General features: G+C 39.0%; 1 protein-coding gene across 2 annotated transcripts in view; it reads right to left on the bottom strand.

Moving 5' to 3' along the window:
- BLVRA (biliverdin reductase A) overlaps positions 1–22,041 on the bottom strand; it is a 52,225-nt gene that overhangs the window by 9,632 nt on the left and 20,552 nt on the right. For both annotated transcript variants that reach the window (XM_036424567.2, XM_036424610.2), the window contains 2 exons: positions 18,081–18,178; positions 9,183–9,290 (listed from right to left, as the gene is read on the bottom strand). In XM_036424567.2, the coding sequence (XP_036280460.1) occupies positions 9,183–9,290; positions 18,081–18,178 (206 nt within the window). The remainder of the gene's footprint in view (positions 1–9,182; positions 9,291–18,080; positions 18,179–22,041) is intronic.

Below are 22,041 nucleotides of genomic sequence, written 5' to 3'. Positions count from 1 at the left end.
AGGACTGGAGAAAAGGAAACCCTCGGGCACTGCTGGTGGCCATGCAGTCTGGTGCAGCCACTGTAGAGAACAGTAGGAATTTTCCTCAAAAGATTAAAAATGAAACTTTCTTTTGATCCAGTGATCCCACTTCTGGGAATAAATCCTAAGAATCCCAAAACATCAATCAAAAAGAACATATGCACCACAATGTTCATAGTAATGTTATTTACAATAGTCAAGGTCTAGAAATAGCCCAAGTGCCTTTCAGTAGATGAGTGGATAAAAAGGCTGTGGTACATTTACACCATGGAATAGAACATGGCTGTAAAAAGAAGGAACTGTTATCCTTATGTCAGTATGCATGGACCTCGAGATTATTATGTTAGAGAAAATCAGCCAATCAGAAAAAAAGAAATAGCATATGGTCTCTTACATGTGTAATCTAATGAACAAAATAAACTGGTGAGCCCTGGCTGGTTTTGCTCAGTGGATAGAGCATCAGCCTGTGGACTGAAGAGTCCCGGGGTCAATTCCGGCCAAGGGCACATGCCTGGGTTGCAGGCTCCATCCCAGGTGTGGGGTATGCAGGAGGCAGCCAATCAATGATTCTCTCTCATCATTGATGTTTCTATCTCTCCGTCTCCCATCCTCTGAAATTAATATCTATATAAACTGAGGAACAAAATAGATCCAGAGACATGTGTACATGGAACAGACCAACAGATCTGACATGGGAGGGGGTGGACTCAATAAAAGAAGTTGAAGAAATCAGCTGAAGAACATATGTGCATAGCCCATGGACACAACAACAGTTTGGTGAAGGCAAGGGGGGTGAGGGCTGGGTGAGGTGGACAATGGGTGGTTAAATTGGGGACATCTGTAATAATTTCCGTAATAAAAAATAAAAACATGTTACACAGACAATACGAATCCCTCATTCTCTGGCTACAATGGGAAAATGAGGTGTTACTGTTATTTGAAATAATATTCAAATTAAGAAATAATATCTTAACCAATAGAATACTTAGAACAACTATGTACATATTATTAAAAGTATTTTATTTTTAAAATTAAAAAAATAACGATCACCCTTTGCTAATTCCCCCCAAAAAAGAACAGTGGCACTAATGATGTTTCTAACAACACCACTTGCAAGTGCATTGTGAGTACTGTTAATTCAGTAAATGAGAGCGACATAAGTTCTGAAATTCATGAAGTGTTTAAGAACACTTGTGATCGCCCCACCGGTTTGGCTCAGTGAATAGCGTAGGTCTCAGACTGAAGAGTCCCGGGTTAGAGTCGGTCAAGGGAACATACCTAGGTTGCAGGTTCCATCCCAGGCCCTGCCCGGAGCTACCAATAGATGTGTCTCTCTCACATCAATGTTTCTATTTGTCCTCCCATCCTTCACCTTCCACTCTCTCTAAACATCAATGGAAAAATATCCTCGGGTGAGGATTAACAACAACAAAAAACATCACTCCTTAAAACGATTCTTCTGAGAATGCTACCTGCAAACTGTTTGAGAACAGTCTTAAAGTCAAGAATGAAAGGGACCCTCATTATGTAATGAATATAGTGAAGTAATTATGATCTCTTAAAAAAGCATGTATTTCTAAGAATACTAGAAATATAAATTTAAAATGTTATATGTTAAAATTTAGGTTAATTATATCAGTGAATGTTATATCAAGAACAATTTAATAAAGACTTTTCTAAGAACGATACTTGCAAACCGTGTTCACTGTGAAGGTGTGTTCCTATTGTTAGCAGCCTTCCCTGTGAAGGTGTGTTCCTATTGTTAGCAGCCCCAGCCTAAGTGAATATAAGTAATCTGATTCTTTAATGCATGATGAAGTATATAACTACTCATAGCTAGAACATTTCTAAGAATGCTGCTTACAAACGGTGTTGTGTCAAGTACTATTTTACAGAAAAGAGCAATTCTCTCTGTAATGCATCACCCCCAACAGTGTTTAAGTATGCTTGTAATAAGGGTACCAGGAGTAAAGAAAGTGAGCAAGAGAGAAAACCTATTTGAAGAATTAAGGACAGAAAACTACCCTAGCTTGGTGAAGGAACATGGAGCAATAAGTATTACTACATCAGTAGTCTTTTTTCCTGTTCTCATTGACTTATTTTTTTCCCATCACTTTCAACCTGTGTGTATCTTTTGTTCTGAGGTGAGTCTCTTGTACACAGCATATACACTGAGTGATCAGATTATTATGATCTCTGAATGCATAATAATCTGGCCAGTCAGTGTATATCTTGTACAATAAAAGGCTAATATGCAAATTGTCCCCTCAACCAGGAGTTCGACCAGCAGGCAGGCTGGCCAACTGCCCATGTCCCCTCCCCCTGGCCAGGCTGGCTGGATCTCACCCATGCATGAATTCATGCACCGGGCCTCTAACACACACACACTGAGTGGCCAGATTATTATGCATTCAGAGATCATAATAATCTGGCCACTCAGTGAATGAGTCATGTATTGTTATCCTTTCTGTCACACTGTCTTTCGATTAGAGCATTTCATCCATTTGCATTTACAGCTACTAATGATAGGTACTTATTTATTGCCATTTTTTAAAAGGCTATGTTCCTCTTTCTCTATGTCTTAAAATAGCCCCTTTAGCATTTCTTGTATTGCTGGTTTGATGCTAATGAACGCCTTTCATCTTCTTTTGCAGCTCTTTATTGACCTTCTATTTTAAATGATAGCCATGCTGGATAGAGCAGTCTTGTTGCAGGTTCTTGCTTTTTATTACTTAGTGTACTTCATGCCAAGCCCTTCTGGCCTGGCATGTTTCTGTGGAGAGATCAGCCGACAGCTTTATGGGAACTGACTGTTTCTCTCTTACTGCATTTAAGATTCTCTGTGTTTAATTTTGGCCATTTTTATTATGATGTGTCTTGGTGTGGTCTCCTTGTGTTTATCTTGGGGACTCTCCGTTCTTCCTGAACTTGTTTGACATTTTCCTTCACCAGGCAAGGGCAGTTTTCTCATGAATTCCTCAAAGAGGTTCTCTCCCTTGCTCGCTATCTTTACTTCTGGTAACCATATAATGTTGATGTTGTTACATTTCATGTTGTCCCAAAGTTCCTTTAATCTCTCCTTCTGTTTAATTACTTTGTCTTTTTTCCTAGTCCGACTGATTTTTTTTTTCTGTTTTGTCTTTTATATCTGACAAAATTGAGTATAAAACAAAGACCATAAAAGAAACAAAGGTCACTACATAATAATAAAAAGATCATTGAGCAGCGTGGCCTGCAACCGCATGGTAAGAAATGGAAATGTTCAGGGTGGCTGGAGTGAAAGAGCTCCAAGTCAGGGCTAACAGTGTCCACTTCCCTTGTCAGGGGATTTAATAAATAACATAATGTTCTCATAAGGAGCTCAATAAATACTCTTCTGTTCCTCTCTTGATTTGTTTGACTATATCAACTTCTAGCTCTGGAATTCCATGATTCTTACCATACTGCGTGAGTTTTATTGTGTACAGGTTTATACACTGTCATTGTGCATGTTAAATAAATAGTTTCTATGACGGTTGGCAGAAGTCTGAGTAAAAGAGTATAAGTGGTTGAAACAAACACTAATAATAATAATAATAATAATAATAATAATAATAAAAGGTTCAATCTAACAAGAGACTATAATTCTTATTAACATATATACACCCAATATATGCACCTAAGTTTAAAATAATTTTTGGTAGATTAAAAATTTTTTAAAATATGTTTTTTTATTAATTTCAGAGAGGAAGATAGAGGGAGAGAGAGATAGAAACATCAATGATGACTCAGAGAATCATTGATCGGCTGCCTCTTGCACACCTCCTACTGGGGATTGAGCCCACAACCCCAGCATGTATCCTTGACCAGAATCAAACTTGGGATCCTAAAGTTCTCAGGCCAACACTCTATCCATTAAGCCAAACTGGCTAGGGCTTTTGGTGGACTTTAAGGAAGAGATCAACTGCAATACAATCATAGTAGGAGATTTTAAACACACTGTCATCAACGGATAGATCTTCCATAGAAATATCAATAAGAAAACAGCGACCTTAAAAAACACACTAGATCAGGATTTAAATACCTACAAAACATTTCATCCCAAATGAGCAGAATATTCTCAAGTGCATATGGAACGTTCTCAAAGACAGATCACACTTAAGGACACAAAAGAAGCCTCAATAGCCGAGACCGGTTTGGCTTAATGGATAGAGCACATGTGTCAAACACAAGGCCCACGGGCCAAATCCGTCCCGCTAGGCCTTGCAATGTGGCCCGCACCGCACTGTCATCACTGCACTCCGCTGCGTTTCCATCACAATGACAGTTTATGACTGTTCAGTAAACCATTCGGCCCGCGATTTAGGCTGGATTTTAGATTTTGGCCCCTTCTCTGATTGAGTTCGACACCCCTAGGATAGAGCATCGGCTTGGGGACTGAAGGGTCCCGGGTTCGATTCTGGTCAAGGGCATGTACCTTGGTTGCCGGCACATCTCCAGTGGGGGGTGTGCAAGAGGCAGCTGATCGATGACTCTCTCTCGTCGATGTTTCTAACTCGCTATCTCTCTCCCTTTCTCTCTGTACAAAATCAGTAAAATATATTTTAAAAAAAGAAGCCTCAATAAATTTAAGAAGATTGTAATTAAATCAAGCATCTTCTCCAACCACAATAGCATTGAAATAGAATTCAAGCATAATAAATAAAAAAAAAAGCTCAAAAATATTGAAATACATGTAGGTTAAATAGCATGTTATTAATTAATAGAGTGCCAATAAGATCAAGGAACAAATAAAAAAATCACCTAGACTCAAATAAAAATGAACACACAACCACCCAAATATCTATGGGGCACAGCGAAAGCAGTCCTGAGAGGGAAGTTCATAGAATTACAGGCCTACCTCAGCAAGTAAGCAAAATCTCTAGTAAACAATCTAGTCCTACATCTGAAAGAATTGCAGGGGAAAAACACCCCAGGAACAGTCCAGAGCAAGTAGAAGAAAGGAAATAATAAAGGTCAGAAAAGAAATAAATGGTATAGAAACTAAAACAACAACAACAACAATATAAAAGATCAATGAAACCAAGAGCTGGTTATTTGAAAGGATATAAAAGACTAATGAATCTTTAACCAGATTCATCAAGAAACAAAGAGATCAGAACCAAATAAATATAATCAAAAATAAAATGGAGAGGTAATTACAGACATCACAGAAACCCAAATGATTGTATAAAAATATTACCAATAACAATATGTCAAGAAAAAAAGAAAAGCTGGGCAAAATGAACAAATTCCTAGGAACACACAGTCTTCCAAAACTGTGTCATGAAGAAGCTGAACACCTGAATAGAACAATAACAATTAATGGGATCTAAGGACTAGCCAATAAACTTCTGGGAGACCAAAGCCCTGGACCAAACGGCTCCAAGGGCGAATTTTACCAAACATTCAAAGAAGAACTAACAGCAATCCTCCTCAAACTATTCCAAAAATCCAAGAGGAGGGGAGACTTCCAAGATCATTTTATGAGGCCAACATTATCCTAATACCAAAACCAGATTAAGACACTACAGAAAAAAGAAAACTATAGGCCAATATCCCTGATGAACATTGATGCAAAAATCCTCAAAAAATATTAGCACATCAGATCCAGCACTACACTAAAAAATAATACACCATTATCAAGTGAGATTTATTTTGGGGATTCAAGATTAGTACTATATCCACAAATCAATAAATGTGATATGTCATATAAATAAAATAAAATATAAAAATCACATGATATCATTAGATACAGAAAAGCATTCAATAAAATCTAATCCCCACATATGATAAAAACTCTCAGCAAAGTGGGAATAGAGGGGTCATACCTCATCATAATAAAGATAATATGTGAAAAATCTATAGCCAACATTATACTCAATGGGCAAAAAGTATTTCCCTTAAGATCAGGAAAAAGACAGGGATGTCCACCTTCATGATACTTATTCGACATAATTATGGAAGTCCTAGCCATAGCGAACAGACAAGAAGAATAAATAAAAGACATCCAAGTGGGAAAGGAGCAAGTAAAGCTGATATTTGCAGAAAACATGATTTTGAATATATAAAATCCTAAAGACTCCACCCAAACCTTCTAGAGCTAATAAATTCGACAAAATTGCAGAATACAAAAGTAACATTCAGAAATCAATGGCATTTTTATACACCAATAATGAACTATCAGAAAGAGAAACTAAGAAAACAACTCTCTTTACTATTACAACAATAAAAATAAAGTACCTAGGAATAAACTCAACTCAGGAAAAGATAAACAAATGGGAACACAACAAGTTAAAAAGCTGCACAGCAAGAGAAACCATTGACACAATGAAAAGGAAACCCACTATATGTGAGAATATATTTATGAAGGATACATCCAATAAGGGGTTAATTTCCAAAATATATAAAGAACGTATACAATTCAACATCAGGGAGACAAACAATCCAATTAAAAAATGGGCAAAGGACCTGAATAGACGCTTCCCCAAAGAGGACATACACATGGCCAATAGACGTGAAAAAAAAAAATGCTCTAAGTCAGTAATCATCAGAGAGATGCAAAATAAAAACTAAAACGAAGTACCACCTCACACCTGTCAGAATGGCTACCATCAATAAATTAAGAAACAAGTGCTAGATAAAACAAGGTTTAAAATTATTAGATTTTAAAATTTATTCTTAGAAGTGTAAAAGTTTATTAATTAAAAAAGAAAAGACAACAACAACAACAACAAAAAAGGAGATTGAAAAATCTGATGAACAATATTAGCTGTTGATTGTAGTAGAGTTGGAGATACTGGAGGGGAGTGGACTGACAGTTCTCGGGAAAGGGGGATTGGTGGGTGCGGAAAGAGACTGAACATAAACTGTGTACCTATGGATGAGGACAATGGGGGGTGGGGAGGGGGCGGAGGGTGGGGTGGGAACCTGGTGGAGGGGGGAAGAAATGAGGAACCTTTGTAATAATATGAACAATAAAGATTGATTTAAAAAAAAAAAAGAAAGAAAGAAAGAAAGAAAGAAAGAAAGAAAGAAAGAAAGAGAAAGAAAGAAAGAAAGAGAGAAAGAAACAAACAAACAAACAAACAAACAAGTGCTGGTGAGGATGTGGAGAAAAGGGAGTCCTTGCACCCTGCTGGTGGGAATGCAGACTGGTGCAGTCACTGTGGAGAACAGTATGGAGTTTCCTCAAAAATTAAAAATGGAATTGTCTGTTGACCCAGTGACCCCACTTCTGGGTATATATGCTAAGAATCCTAAAACACCAGTCAGAATATATGCATCCCCGTGTTTACAACAGCGTTGTTTACAATAGTTAAGATCTAGAAACAGCCTAAGTGCCCATCAGTAGATGAGTGGATAAAAAAGCTGTGGTACATTTACACAATGTGGCTATATAAAAGGAGGAACTGTCATCCTTTGGGACAGCATAGGTGGACCTGGAGATTATTATGCTAAGCCAAATAAGCCAAAGAAAGACAAATGCTATAAGATCTCTCTAATATGTGGAATCTAAGGAACAAAATTAACCAAGGAACACAATGGGATCAGAAGCTTGGACACACGGAACATACCGGCTGACATCTGATGGGGTGTGGGTGGGAGTGACTGTCTAAAGAAGATGAAGGGATTAACTAAAGAACATATATATATAAAATCTCTCACGGACCCAGACAATAGTTTGATGAAGCACAAGGGATGGGGAGGTGGGTGTAGAAGTGGACAAAAGGGGTGGGGAAGGACGACACCTGCAATAATACCTACATTAAAATTTTTAATAGAAACTGCTGACACCGGTTTGGCTCAGTGGATAGAGCGTCAGCCTGCGAACTGAAAGGTCCCAGGTTCGATTCCAGTCAAGGGCATGTAACTTGGTTGCGGGCACATCCCCAGTGGGGGTGTGCAGGAGGCAGCTGATCCATATTTCTCCCTCATTGATGTTTCTAACTCTCTATCCCTCTCCCTTCCTCTCTGTAAAAAGCCAATAAAATATTTTAAAAAAAATTTTTAATAGAAACAAATAAACAAACAAAAAGTTTAAAAATCACTACCTAACCAATCATTAGACTCCACATAAGTGAGATCTTATTGGATCTGTATTTTTCTGACTGGTTTGTTTGAGTCAGGTCCACGCACACATTTTTGCCAATTGAAAAAATGGGGGGTGGGGGGAGAAGGGAGAGGGAAAGCATTGCCAGGCTACGTCAGGGTTTCACTGTATTTCTTTCATGAAAGCTCCCAGGGAAGGTGGCCAGACAGGGAGCCCAAGTAAGGGTTGGAAAGACAAGGTGTCCGTCCAAAGGCGACGGCAAGAGGAGGCGGCTCCAGGAGGCTCCTGCTACTCATGGATGTGCCCAAAGAATCACCAAGACAGAGTACGTAGCTAAATATACATCAGATCCAAATGTGGCCACAGTCGATGTCCCTGTAACTTGTGGGAGGAAAGGGAGGCTAGCATGTTCTATTTGCTCCACAAAGAGACTTTCTCCTCCCCAAGAACCTTTCCCTCCATCCCTTTTTGAAAAGATAGGTTTCACTTTCAGCTTCCTGTGAGAAAATAATGTCCGGCTTGTTAAGATTTCATGAGGCATAACTCTGCTTAGTAGACTGGGACAGTGGCCTAACAATGCTTATAATTTCTAATACACTTTTTAAAATATATATATATTTTATTGATTTTTTTTTTTTTTTTTTTTTTTTTTTTTTTTTTTTTTTTTTTTTTTTACAGAGAGGAAGGGAGAGGGACAGAGAGTTAGAAACATCGATGAGAAAGAATCATCAACCAGCTGCCTCTTGCACAACCCCCCACTGGGGATGGGCCCGCAACCAAGGTACATGCACTTGACTGGAATCGAACCTGGGACCTTTCAGTCCGCAGGCTGATGCTCTATCCACTGAGCCAAACCGGTTTCAACTCTAATACACTTTTTACCTAAGCACATCAAGCAATTCAGTCTCATTTGAAAACAAAAAGAAAAATTAGATACTTTTATTGTTTGTAGGTGCGTAATGAATTAAACTGGCCCTCAGTCAGAGTCTTTAGTAAAATAAACCAAAGCTCATCCTGAGAGCTAGGAAATAACCATCTGGCATCTGGCCCCAACAGGCCCACGTGACCCGTGATCCCACCTAAAACCGACCTGTGAAGTGAAGAGATCCTTTCAGCAGGTCTTTCCCCGCCACTTCCTTTTTCAGGAATGCAAACTCCTCCATCAAGAGCTCAATATGTTCCTCATGCAAGACTCTCCCTGTGACGACAAAAACGGAAGAGGAAGGCAGTCGTCATCAATTGTGTACAGCCATGGATCCCAGAGTATAAATCTGTGTTTGCCCAGCACAGAAGGACACACAGACCCCAAAACCAATTCAGGAACCACCACACCTTTAAACACCCCGGCGGTAGGTAGTGCCAATTCTAAAATTACAACAGGATTAACAATCTAAGAAAGCAAGATTCTATCCACCTGCCTCAAAGGCAAGATGAGATCAGGGAAATATCAGAATGATGTAGCATAAAATTCTAAGACACAAAAAGAAGAAAGGGGGTTCTCGAGATTAAAGGAAAGAAGCTGGAACTAGACTTTATTTCAAAGAATTGGAAAGAAAAAAAAAAAACAGATGACTTTTTAAATTATCTGGGTTAGAGGGAAAATAAAACTTTAATATTTATAATATTTTTAATTCTAAAAGAAAGCTATTTAAAATTTTTGCTCGAATGGCTTTTTCATACCTAAGCCAGGAATTTCATAACAAACCCAAACTGTTTTTGTGGGTTTTTTAAAATATATTTTATTGACTTTTTTACAGAGAGGAAGGGAGAGAGATAGTTAGAAACATTGATGAGAGAGAAACATCGATCAGCTGCCTCCTGCACCCCCCCCACTGGGGATGTGCCCACAACCAAGGTACATGTCCTTGACTGGAATCGAACTTGGGACCCTTGAGTCCGCAGGCCGACGCTCTATCCACCGAGCCAAACACTCGGCCCAAACTGTTTTGTAATTAAGTGTAAAGTGTGGTTATGATCTACACTTTCATTGAAACAAAGAGAGAAATCTGGGCCATGGAAGACACTCACCAACCTTTGCTTAACCCAGACTCACAGAAGACACTGCAGAACACACTGAGCTTGTTTTGCACCTCACTGAGTGGGCGGGAATGTCTTCGGAGCCTCCAGAGAGAGAGGTGTGTGGGAGAGTGAGATTCCTCCCACCCACTCCCTAGCCCATTAATTGTGTCAGAGCTTCTTACAGTGAACAGCCGTTCTCTCCTCTGGGTGATTCCATCATGTGCATGAGCATGAGGGGAGGCTGGGCATTGGGAAGTTAAACATGTTTCGGAGCATGTTGTATTCTCTCCAGCACTATTTCTATGTTTATATTTCCTCATTTCCATATCCATGGTCATTAAGAAAATTTTTACCTTTCAACTGCATCTTTGGTTGTTTTTCTATCATTCACTCAATGCTCTACTGTGATAAATGTGGCAACCACAGTATACACATATACACACTAACGCACGCACGCACGTACTCATACACATACACACACACATCTATATACACATTTTCTTCAGTTCACTGAAAGGACCAATCTCTCTCTCTCTCTCCCCCCCTCTCCTTCCTTCCTTCCACTCCCTCTACAAAAACGAAATGTGGGAACTTGCTTACAGGTAATCTGAAGAGAGGTCTGCTAACAGTCACTATGTCACTGTGGGGACAAAGGACTAAGAGGAAAGGAGCCCCAGGGAACTTTCTGGGGTAATAAAATGTGCTATATCTTGACTGGAGTAATAATTGCATGGGCTTATACTTTGTCAGAATTCATTTAACTCTGCACTTAAAATCTCAGCTTTTTATCATAGGAAAATGACATCTCAATTTATAAAATGCCTAGATTTAAGTCATTCATTAAGTTATTTAGATGAATCTCAGAATTATTACTCAGTTTCTTCAAGGCCTTTGTTTTGTTCTATTCAGAGCTGCTGTTGTAGAAGAAACAAGACATGTTTTCAGCAATTCTTGCATCAAAGGGTTCTAGCTCTGTAACCAGTTTCACTATTGATGCAAGTGCTAGAAAATGTGTGTCCTGGTTATTAAACTAGAGGCCTAGGGGGTCGCTCGGCCTGGCCTGTGCCCTCCCACCATCCGGACCCCTAGAGGGATGCTGGAGAGTTGGTTTTGGTCCGATCCCCACAGTTCAGCTGAGGGACCCCACCGGTGCATGAATCCATACCTCTAGTGTGCATATAAGATCTTTGGTTAATCTCTTCCTGCCCTCTCCCCTCCCTCTGAGATTCATCAGTCTGCTCCATATTTCCATGCCTGTGGTTTCCACTCCTGTATTGAGTGTCTATCCCCTAGTGGTCAGGGAGTGTCATAGCTACTTGCCAGTCAGCCAGTCACTTAGGCTTTTTTTTTTTTTTTTTTTTTTTTTTTTTTCCACTTAGGCTTTTATACATGTTAAACCTCACAAGCTATCCCTTATGACTGGTGAAGTGAGAGATGGGGTTTGAGAGACACTAATCCTAGAAGACTGCTGAGAAGCAGAAGAGGAGGCCACGAACTGCCCTGGGCCACCAACAGATACGTGCATCCATAAGACAAGGTTTTCCATTCCATTTGTGAACTATAAAGCACAAAAAGTACATTTAACCAAGCACCAGTCAACTATATAGCAATCAATGCTGTGACTGTTTCCTATGGTATCCTGGATAAATATGTCAGAATAATTCTCAGAATAACTTTTTGTATTTAAAGATGAGATCTCCATATTTATAATTCTACTCCCTACCAACTGAAGCAGTGAACAATATAATTCTATCCTCTGCCAACGGAAGTAACCTAAAAAGTAACATAAAAGCCTAAGCAACCAAATGACCAAAATTACTGAAAGACTGGTCTTCTGGTTGCTATGATGCACACTGACCACCAGGGGGCAGATGATCAATGCAGGAGCTGCTCCCTGGTGGTCAGTGCACTCCCATAGCCAAATTCCCCCAGCTGGCCCACCTCCTGTTGTCCTTTCCCCCATAATTGTAGGTGCCTCCACTGTTTCTTTTTCTAAAATACAATATATTTTCATTGATTTCAGAGAGGAAGGGAGAGGGAAAGAGAGATATGGTAGAAACCTCAATGAGGAGAAAGAATCATTGATTGGCTGTCTCTTGCATGCCCCCTACTGGGGATCGAGCCTGCAACTCAAGCATGTGCCCTTGACTAAAACTGAACTCAGGGCTCTTTAGTCTACAGGACGATGCTCTAATCCAGCGTTTTTCAACCGCTGTTCCGCGGCACACTAGTGTGCCGCGAGATGTTGCCTGGTGTGCCGTAGGTGCAGACAAGACAAGAATTTTATAATTTTTCACTATTTTGTTTACTTAATATTACATAATAAAGTAATTATAAAATACTTTCTTTGTGTTTATTTGATTCCTATTCAAGAGAATTACTTTATATATAGTCAATATAGGCACAGAGTTAAATTTTTTTAACATTTTCTAATGGTGGTGTGCCTCATGATTTTTTTCATGAAACAAGTGTGCCTTTGCCCAAAAAAGGTTGAAAAACACTGCTCAATTGAGCGAAACTGGCTAGAGCCCATTGTGTTTTTATCCTTGTTTTTCCATCTGTTGTCTCAGTTTGGTGGTATTCTACAATTTTTTTCTGTTTCCCCTTTTTTTAAGTTATGTGTTTTAATTTTAGACTTTTGTGTGTGTGTGGTCATTGTTAAGTTTATACAAAAGAAAGTTTCATATATACAGTAGTCGTTTTTATTCTGAATGTATCTTTCCTCCAGAGATGTTTGCAAATTCAGACCTTTACCCTTCCCCTTTTATATTTTTTCTTGTCAGAAATTTTCCTTATTTATGCTGTGAGTTAATTTCCAAATTGCAGTCGATACTGTCTTTTCCTCTGTCTAATTTAGTATTTTTACTTTCTTTAACTGTAGTTATATTTAAATGTATACCTTGTCCTAAAAATGAGCTGCAATACCCTGTTTCTGTCTGTTTGTAATCTTGCTTGTAGTTTTGTATAATTTGTTTCAGTATTTCCTGTAATGGAGGTTTTAAGGTGGCAAATTCCCTGGGCTGCTGTGTGTCTGGAAAAGTTTTTATTTCTCCTTTATATTTAAAGAATAACTTTGCTGAATATAATGTTCTTGACTGATAATTTCCCCCTTTAATAGTTTGAGTATTTGATTCTAATCTCTCCTAGTTTGTAGGGCAGCTGCTGAGAAATCCGATGATAGTCTAATGAGATTTCCTAGAGCTTACTCTCTTCTTTTCCCTGGTTGCCTTGAGGATTCTTTCTTTGTTATTAATGATTTTTTTTATTTCTTTATTGATTAAGGTATTACATATGTGTCCTTATTCCCCCATTACCCTCCACCCCCAATTCACACCCCTGCCCCCCTGTTGTCTGTGTCCATAGATTAGGCTTATATGCATGCATATAAGTCCTTTGGTTGATCTCTTCCCCTACCCTCACCGTCTCCTACCTTCCCTGAGGTTCGACGTTCTGATCAATGTTTCCCTTGTTTCTGATCTGTTTTTGTTCATCAGTTTATGTTGTTCATTATAATCAACAAATGAGTGAGATTATGTGATATTTATCTTTCTCTGCCTGGTTTATTTCATTTAGCATAATGCTCTCCATCTCCATCCATGTTGTTAATTTTTGACAATTTTAATACAATGTGCCTTGGAGAAGGCCTTTCTGGATTGAGATAATTAGGCATTCTGTTTGCTTCTTGGATTCGAGCATCTAGCTTTGTCCATAGGTTTGGGAAATTCTCATCAACTCTGTATGAAGAGGACCTCTGCTCCCTTCTCCTTCTGTGCTCTTTCGGGTACACCTATTGTTTTAATACGGCTCTTTGATCGAGTCAGACAGTTCTCATAGAATTCTTTCACATCCTCTCCAGTCTCTCTCTTCCATCTGCACCATCACTATCTTCAATTTTTAAAGATTTCTTTCTTCATTATCACTAATTCTTTTCTCCAATTGGTCAGCATTATTTCCTGAGCCTGCTAGTTCATCACTATTTATCAAATTTCTATTTCTTTTTTTAAGTTTCAATGTCTTTAGTAAAGTACTGCTTTTGTTTGTTGATTTTATTTCTGAGTTCATTAAACTGCCTGTGTTTTCTTGTATTTCATTGAGGGTTTTTCCAGAACTGCAACCTTAACTTTTCTGTCATTTAAATCACACATTATTTTCTAGAGATTTGCATTTTCTTTCTGAGTTGCCTCATTACCTTGGCTGTTCATGGTATGTCATAGAGTCATAGATTCCTTCTTATTTAGGCATCTACAAGAATGAGATCTGCTTTCTTTTTTCTTTCTTTCTTTTTTTTTATTTTTTATTTTTTTTAGTGTCCCTTCTCAAGTAGGTTAATAAGAAGTCTTGTTTTCCAGAAGGTGGCACTGAAGCACAAGTTTCTTTGTTTCTCTTGTGCAGCTCTGGCTTCTGGGATCTCTGCAGAATGGTTGAAAATGTCCGGTATCCCCTAGTCTCTTCTGTAAGCAGGTCACCTTGGTCTCAAGGCACCACCCCTGTGGGAATGTGGAGGACTCAGGTGTTACAAGCCTGTGAAATCACAAGGGTGAGGTGTGGTAAGCTGGGAGAGGTCAGCTGCTGCACTGTGGTTACTGTTACTCCCAGTAACAGTAATTGCCAGACCTCCGCTGCTTCCCCTCTGTATCTCCTCCACCCATCACTAGGATTAACTGCAGCATGTACCTGCCATTTAGGGGGGAAAATCCTTCTGTCACTCCAGTCCTAGGGTTTGCAGATATTGTGTTTTATAGCCCAGTGCTCACGGCTGTAGCTTCTTCTAGGGCCACTGCTGCCTCTGGAAGGGTGAAGGGAGCTGGCCAGGCTTTCTGGCTTGTTCTGCCTGACAATGGGGGCCACCAGACAAGGGCATCTCTGTGCTTCGTTTCTGCCCCGGTCGCTGGGTTTAGTGCCAACCACTCAGGCAGGAACGTTCAGTGTATCTCTTTGCTCCTCTGGCTGCAGGAAATACAGATGGCAACCTGATTCTCCCCTCTTTCAAGACCCGTAGGGCTGCATCTGCGGTACAGGTCTCTGCTCTTCTCCCTCCCTCCCCCTCCCGCCTCCGCCTCGTTCCCCACTTGCTCCCACTCACCCACTTTTAGGTGTTTCAATGCACAAATCTCTCAGATGTGTTTGTATTCAGCAGGGAATTCTTTGTTCAATTATAACTGTTCAAATTATTGTAACTTCAAAAAGAAAGACCAGGGCAACTTCTCATGCTGCCATTCCTCTGCAGTCTTTCTACCTTACAGGTTTCTTTATTTGTCTTTACCTTTACCTTCACCAGGGAGCTCTTTTTAAAACTTTGTATGCCTTCTTGTTGCTGCCCAGTATCCTTTTGTTTAAATTTGAAGGAACATCCTTTAGGAATTCTTCTAGGGTGGGTCTAGTGGTGATTAATTCACTCAGCTTTTGCTTGTCTGGGAAAGTCTTAGTTTTATTTTCATTTCTGAAGGACAGTTCTGCTCAATACTGCATCCTTGTTTGGCAGTTGTTTTTCTTTCAATGCTTTGAATACATCTGTCCATTGTTCTTGCTCAGAATTCTGCTGATAATCTTAAAGGAGCTTTCTTGTATATAATGAGTCACATTTCTCTTGCTTTTTTTTTTTTCAAGAGTCTGTCCTTATTCGTGACATTTGAAGGTGTATAATGTGTCTTGGTGTGAGACTCAAGGTTTATTCTAGTTAAAGTTCACTAAGTTTCTGGAAATTGTATATAATTTCATTTGTCAAATTTTTGCAAGTTTTTAACCATTATTTCGTTAAATAAGCTCTCTGCCCTTTTCTCTCTTTTCCCTTTGTGACATATATTGATCTGCTTGATGGTATCCCATAAATTCCTAAAGATTTCTTCACTGTTCTTCATTGTTTTTTCTTTTTGTCCTTATGAATCAAATTTCAAATGACCCATCCAAGTTTGTTTTTTTCTTCATTTGGTTGATCAAGGTTGTTGTTGAACTCTTATTGTTGGCTCTTCAGCTCCAGAATTTGTTTGGTATTTTTTATAGTTTACATCTCTTTATTGATATACTTTCATTTTGCTCATATACCGTTTTCCTGATTTTTGTTTGTTTGTGGTATCTCTTAGCTGACCAAGAGAATAATTTTTAATACTTTAAAGAGAGTCACTTTTAATCCTTTACAGTTATTTTTAATGCTTTTTCAGATAATTCATAGGTCTGCATTTCTTAGGGTCAGTTTCAGAAAATGTTTCATTGGGCTCTTTTCCTCTTTGTTTTCCTCATGATTATTTGTTGAGTTTTGAATATTGAACAAAATAGGCACATTTCCCAGTCTTTACAGACTATTTTGTAAAGGAGAGTTTCACCTCTCATCCAGGCAAAAAAAAAAACAAAAATCCCAGGGAGGAGGGATTACCAAAAATTTTTTGGGAATATATCATCTCTGGGATTATTTGTATAATTTCCAAATTAAAGAGGTTTGTCCCTGTTCTCAAAAATTTGTAATCTCTTGCTCCCCCTGCTGGCTGTTTGCAGTAATGCACTCTCTGGCTCTCCTTGTTTTTAACAGTCCCCACATTGGCATTCAAAGGATAAATGTCTTTGAGAAAATTGGACAGATATGTACAACAAATTTAAACTAGAAAAACTTCTTACACAATACACAAGCATATACTCAAAATAGATTAAAGACTTAAATGTGAGACTTGAAAAACTGCTAGAAGAAAACGTAGGTAGTAAAATCTTAGACATTTCTCATAGAAATATTTTTTATAATATATCTTCTTGGGTAAGAAAAACAAAAGAAAAATAAACAAATGGGACTTGGTTTTTTTTTTAATATTTTCACTGATTTCATAGAGGAATGGAGAGGAAGAGAGAGAGAGATATATATAAATATAAATGATGAGAATCATTGATCAGCTGCCTCCTGCATGCTCCTTACTGGGATTGAGACCGTAACTTGGGCATGAGCTCTGACCAGGAATTCAGCCATGATCTCCTGGCACGCAAGTTAACACTCAACCACTTAGCCACACCAGTTGGGCTAGCTTTCCTTGTTTTTAATAATCTTGACATGTTTAAGAATACTGGTCAGGTATTTTGCAGAATAACTCTCATCTGGGATTTTCCTGATGTTTTTCTTATAATTAGCCTGGGTAATGTGTTTTAGAAAAAAAGTAATCACTTTTCATCAAATGATATCAAGTACATGCCATTAACATGACTTATCACTATATCATGACACATGGCTTAGGCAGTTTCTGTCTATTTTCTCCTATGTAAAGTTACTCTTTTTTCTTCCTTTTCGTCTTGTACTCTTTGGAAGATACTCACTACATGCAGGCGTATCTTCTTGAAAAAACTTAGCCTGTTATCTTGCAGAGTATTCCACATTCTAGTTTGTATGATTTTACTATTTGGTGTCACCTCGATCCCTATGTTTCCTGCAAACTGAAAGTTTAATTTAAATGGCTCACAATGTCAGAATGATCCATATTAGCAGTCATTTGGTTAGGATGGGAACAGCAGAGCTCTTCATTACAAAGGGACAATTTTTGTAATTAACAAGAAGTCTAGCATATAATACTATAAATAGTATTCCCTTAAGGAAGAAGAAAAACTATAAAATGTGAATAGAAAACAATTAGTTACTCTGATCTGGGCATTTTTCCATTGGCAATATACAATAAATACCATATGAATAAAACTAAAATCATATCATGATACTACCACAGGTTGAAACCAATGCATGTTTTTAATTAGAGTAAAAGAAGCTGACAAGTCTCAAAAAAAAAAAAGTTTACAAATTCCCACCATCCCTCCACCCTATTGGCCCTCAACATATTCCTTTAATGCATCTCGAGTAGTGAGGTGGAGAGTGTGGGGAGTCTTTTGTATCAGTAATATATCTGTTATGGGGATAAACTATAAAGGAATAAAGATACCAGAGAATTCTTAGTGATGGTAACTCAGTAAGAGGAATTGTGCTCTAGACAGATAGAACATACATCACCTTTCTGTTCAGCCAGCTCCCACAGGTCCTGAGCTGCTGTCCAAGTCAGCGTCATAGGGTATTCCACAAGGACATGCTTGCCAGCATTAAGGAACTGCCTTTGGAAACAAGAGATATGGAGAGAATATACTTCAAATAAGCTGCCCTGAAATGCCTGGCATGAAAGAGTACAAAATGTTATAAATGACAAAAGTCTAGGTGTGCAAATGTGCCATACAGGTGAGTCAAAACCAAAAGATAAGGGTGATGAATTGTACCTCACATTATTTTCTACTATGCTGTAAGAGAATGCCTTTATGATTATGTGATAATTTTAAAAATCTGTTTATTCAACCACTCACATATTCAACCAGGTTCTATTTACCAGTTATTTTCGAGAGGAAATAAAGACACGTTTAACAGCTAAATTGCGTTACCACATGAGAGCTATAAATGAAAACTACAAAACCCATGGCAGCTAGCTCAGTCTGAGGCCGTCTAAAAAGATTTCACTAACAACAACTGAACCGACTCTTGAATTATGAGTAAACATTTTTCAGGTGCAATGGAATGAGCATATTTCATTTTATGCAGAATATGCAGGGGCTTGGGCATTTTGTGGGGCTTTGTTCATTTGAATCATGATAAGAATTTCAGCATGAGCTATAGGGAGTAAAGGAAAACGAGGTAATACTAGTAGCTGGGAGCCTGATTGTGAAGCATTTAGAATGCTGTGCTCAGAAATTTGGGCATTATTCTCTAGATAGTCTAGGGTGGTGGTCAGCAAATTCATTAGTCAACAGAGCCAAATATCAATAGTACAACAATTGAAATTGCTTTTGAGAGCCAATTTTTTAAACTTAAACTATATAGGTAGTTACATTGTTATTAACTTAATTAGGGTACTCCAAAGCTGGCCTTTACTAAACACTCAAGGGGCCAAAGAGCCACATGTGGCTCACAAGCCACAGTTTGCCAATCACTGGTCTAGGGTCTAAACATTTACAGTTTACCCTTGAACAATGCACAGATCTCACACACAGTTGAAAATCTGCATATAACTTTGACTCCCCCAAAACTTAACTACTCTTAGCCTAACTTTGACTGGAAGCTGTATCAACAATATAAATAGCTTATTACCACATACTTTGTATGTTTTATGTATTCTTACAATACAATAGCTAGAGAAAAGAAAATGTTGAATGACATCAGAAGAATGGTGGCATGAGAGATGACCCTTTGAAGTTTAAACTATTTGAACAGCTATAATTTAACCAGAGATTCCCTGTTCAATGCACAAATACACCCGAGAGGTCATGTATTGAGACATTTAAAGGTGGGCAAATGGGAGCAAACCATGGAGAAAAAGATGCTGAGCTGCGCCACAGACACAGCCTATAGCTGGGGAGCTCACATTGGGGCTCAGTCCAGGAAGGGGAGAAATTGGGTTGTGGCTGAAACTCCTTTCAGCTGGGGGGAGCAAAAAAAAAAACAAAAAACAAAAACAATTGGGGGGAATTGCTGCAGAAGTGGGCAGTCTGAGCTGTGGCTGAGCCCAGATACCTGAGCAGGTACACAGCATAGAGGTGCAGCTATGGTTACATGGATGTCAGCATGCAGAAGACAGAGAAACAAAACCACAGAGCACAGCCATCCTGAAGACTCCTAGAGCTTGCCTCCCTTTGTCCTTGGGTTGGGTTGTAGAGCACATTATCTGCAAACCCAAGAACTGGTACCACAGAATCACTTTTTGCCTGAGCAAAGGATGGGCTCTGTGACTGGTCCTGGAATCAGGGGCACAAAGGAGACTCCACAAAGGTCCAAGGTAGCCATTACCAGTGGGGCAAAGCAACTTAAAAGGCAGACAGGTTACCCCAGAACAGTGGTTCTCCACCTTCCTAATGCCATGGCCCTTTACTACAGTTCCTCATGCTGTGGTGACCCCCAACCATAAAATTATTTTTGTTGCTACTTCGTAACTATAATTTTGCTACTGTTATGAATCATAATGTAAATATCTGTGTTTTCCTATGGTCTTAGGCGACCCATGTGAAAGGGTTATTTGACCCCCAAAGGGGTCACAACCCATAGGTTGAGAACCGTTGCCCCAGAACAACATACCCTCATGCACTGCAGTTACCCAGGTGGCAGTGTCCAGCTGTGAAAAACAGCACAGGGATTTCATGGATTTGGAGCCCCACTGCCCACTGTATTTTCCCTGCAGGGTTGGTAGCCTGGGATTGGGATGATCGGATCATAGGGGAGGCACCCATATTCCATTCTCCACCATACGTAGAGATTGAAAAGCCAGAGAAGTGCAAGAGACCTAAAAAACTTGTGAATTAATGCTACCTACTGGAAAATAATAGGAAGACTTCTTCATATCTATCTACTGGACAAAGGCCACTCATACACAGATGCCTAGTCAGAGAAGAAATCCATCAAATGCCATCAATAACCAAAGTAACAAGACAGCTTGGAAAGAAAATGAACAATTTCCAGGAAACAAACTGAAAAATATGGAAATATGCGATTTAAAGGACAAAGAACTCAATATTTCATTTCTGAAAAACCTCAATGAGATGCAAAAAAAATACAGATAGACAGTTTAATGAGCTCAGAAAACAAATCAATGAACAAAATGAGCACTTTACCAAAGAGATTAAAACTTTAAAACAAAAAACAAGCATAGAAAGTAGAGCAGACCGAATGGAGGAAAAGATAAGTAATATAAAAGGTAGAAATCTAAAAATGATGCAGAGAGAAGAAAGAGACTTAAGGAAAAAAAAAGAAGAAAGAAAAAAACTGTAGGAGAACTATCTTACTCCATCAGAAAGAGCAATATATACTAATAAAAGGGTAATAAGCTAATTAGACCGGGTTGACCAGGAATATGCTAATTAGACCAGACATCTGACTTCCTTCCAGACAAAGTCATGGTGGTGGAGGCCAAAGCAGAGGCAGTTAGGGGTGATCAGACCGACAGGAGAAGGCAGTTGGGGGCAAGATCAGGCTGTCAGGGAAGAGCAGCTGGGGGCAATATCAGGCTGGCAAGGGAGGGCAGTCAGGGGCGATCAGGCATGCAGGCAGGTGAGCAGTTAGGAACCAACATCCCAGATTTCAAGAAGGCAGTCAGACATCTCCCAAGGGGTCCCCGATTGGAAAGGTTGCAAGCTGAGTGTATGAATTTTGTGCACTGAGCCACTAGTATAACAATAATAAGCATACTAGAAGAAGAAAGGGAGAAGGGAACAGAGAGCCAAGTCAAAGACTTAACAAGAAATTCCCAAACCTATGAAAAGAGCTAGATCCACAAACTTAAGAAGCAAACAGAACACCTAATTACCTCAGTCCAAAATACCTTCAAGGCATATAGTATTAAAACTGTTAAAAACTAATGACAAAGAATAAATTATCAATGAAGCCAGGTAAAAGAAGAAATTAAGCTATAAAGGCAAGCTCATTAGGTTAGAAGGGGAGAAGGGATGGGAAGATGTTAACTAAAGGTCTTACCTACGCACACAGACAGTAAGATGGTGAAAGCCTGGGACGGAGGGGGACAATGGAGGGGAAAAGGGAGACATCTGTAATACTCTCAACAATAAAGATTTAAAAAATAAAAATAAAGGCATGAAGAGTGAGAAATATCTTAAACATATATATACACACATACATGCAGAAGAACTGAACAGACTTTTCTCCCAAGAAGACAGACAAATGGCAAAGAGATATATGAAAAGATGCTCAACTCCACTAGCTGTTAGGGAAATGAAAATCAAATCTACAATGACATAGCACCTCACACCTGTTATCAACAAAACAGGTAATAACTTGGGCTGGAGAGGTTGTGGAGCAAAAGAAAGCCTGGAGAGGAGCCAAGATGCCCAGGGAACAGGTGGAAGCTACACACACCTCTACACACAATGCCAACCCAGATTTATAGCTAAATTGTGGAGCAATCAACCTGAAGGACCAACGGAAA

This window comes from Pipistrellus kuhlii, unplaced genomic scaffold (assembly GCF_014108245.1).
Source record: "Pipistrellus kuhlii isolate mPipKuh1 unplaced genomic scaffold, mPipKuh1.p scaffold_m20_p_10, whole genome shotgun sequence".
NCBI lineage: Eukaryota > Metazoa > Chordata > Mammalia > Chiroptera > Vespertilionidae > Pipistrellus > Pipistrellus kuhlii.
This window is presented reverse-complemented; position numbering and strand designations above follow the sequence as displayed.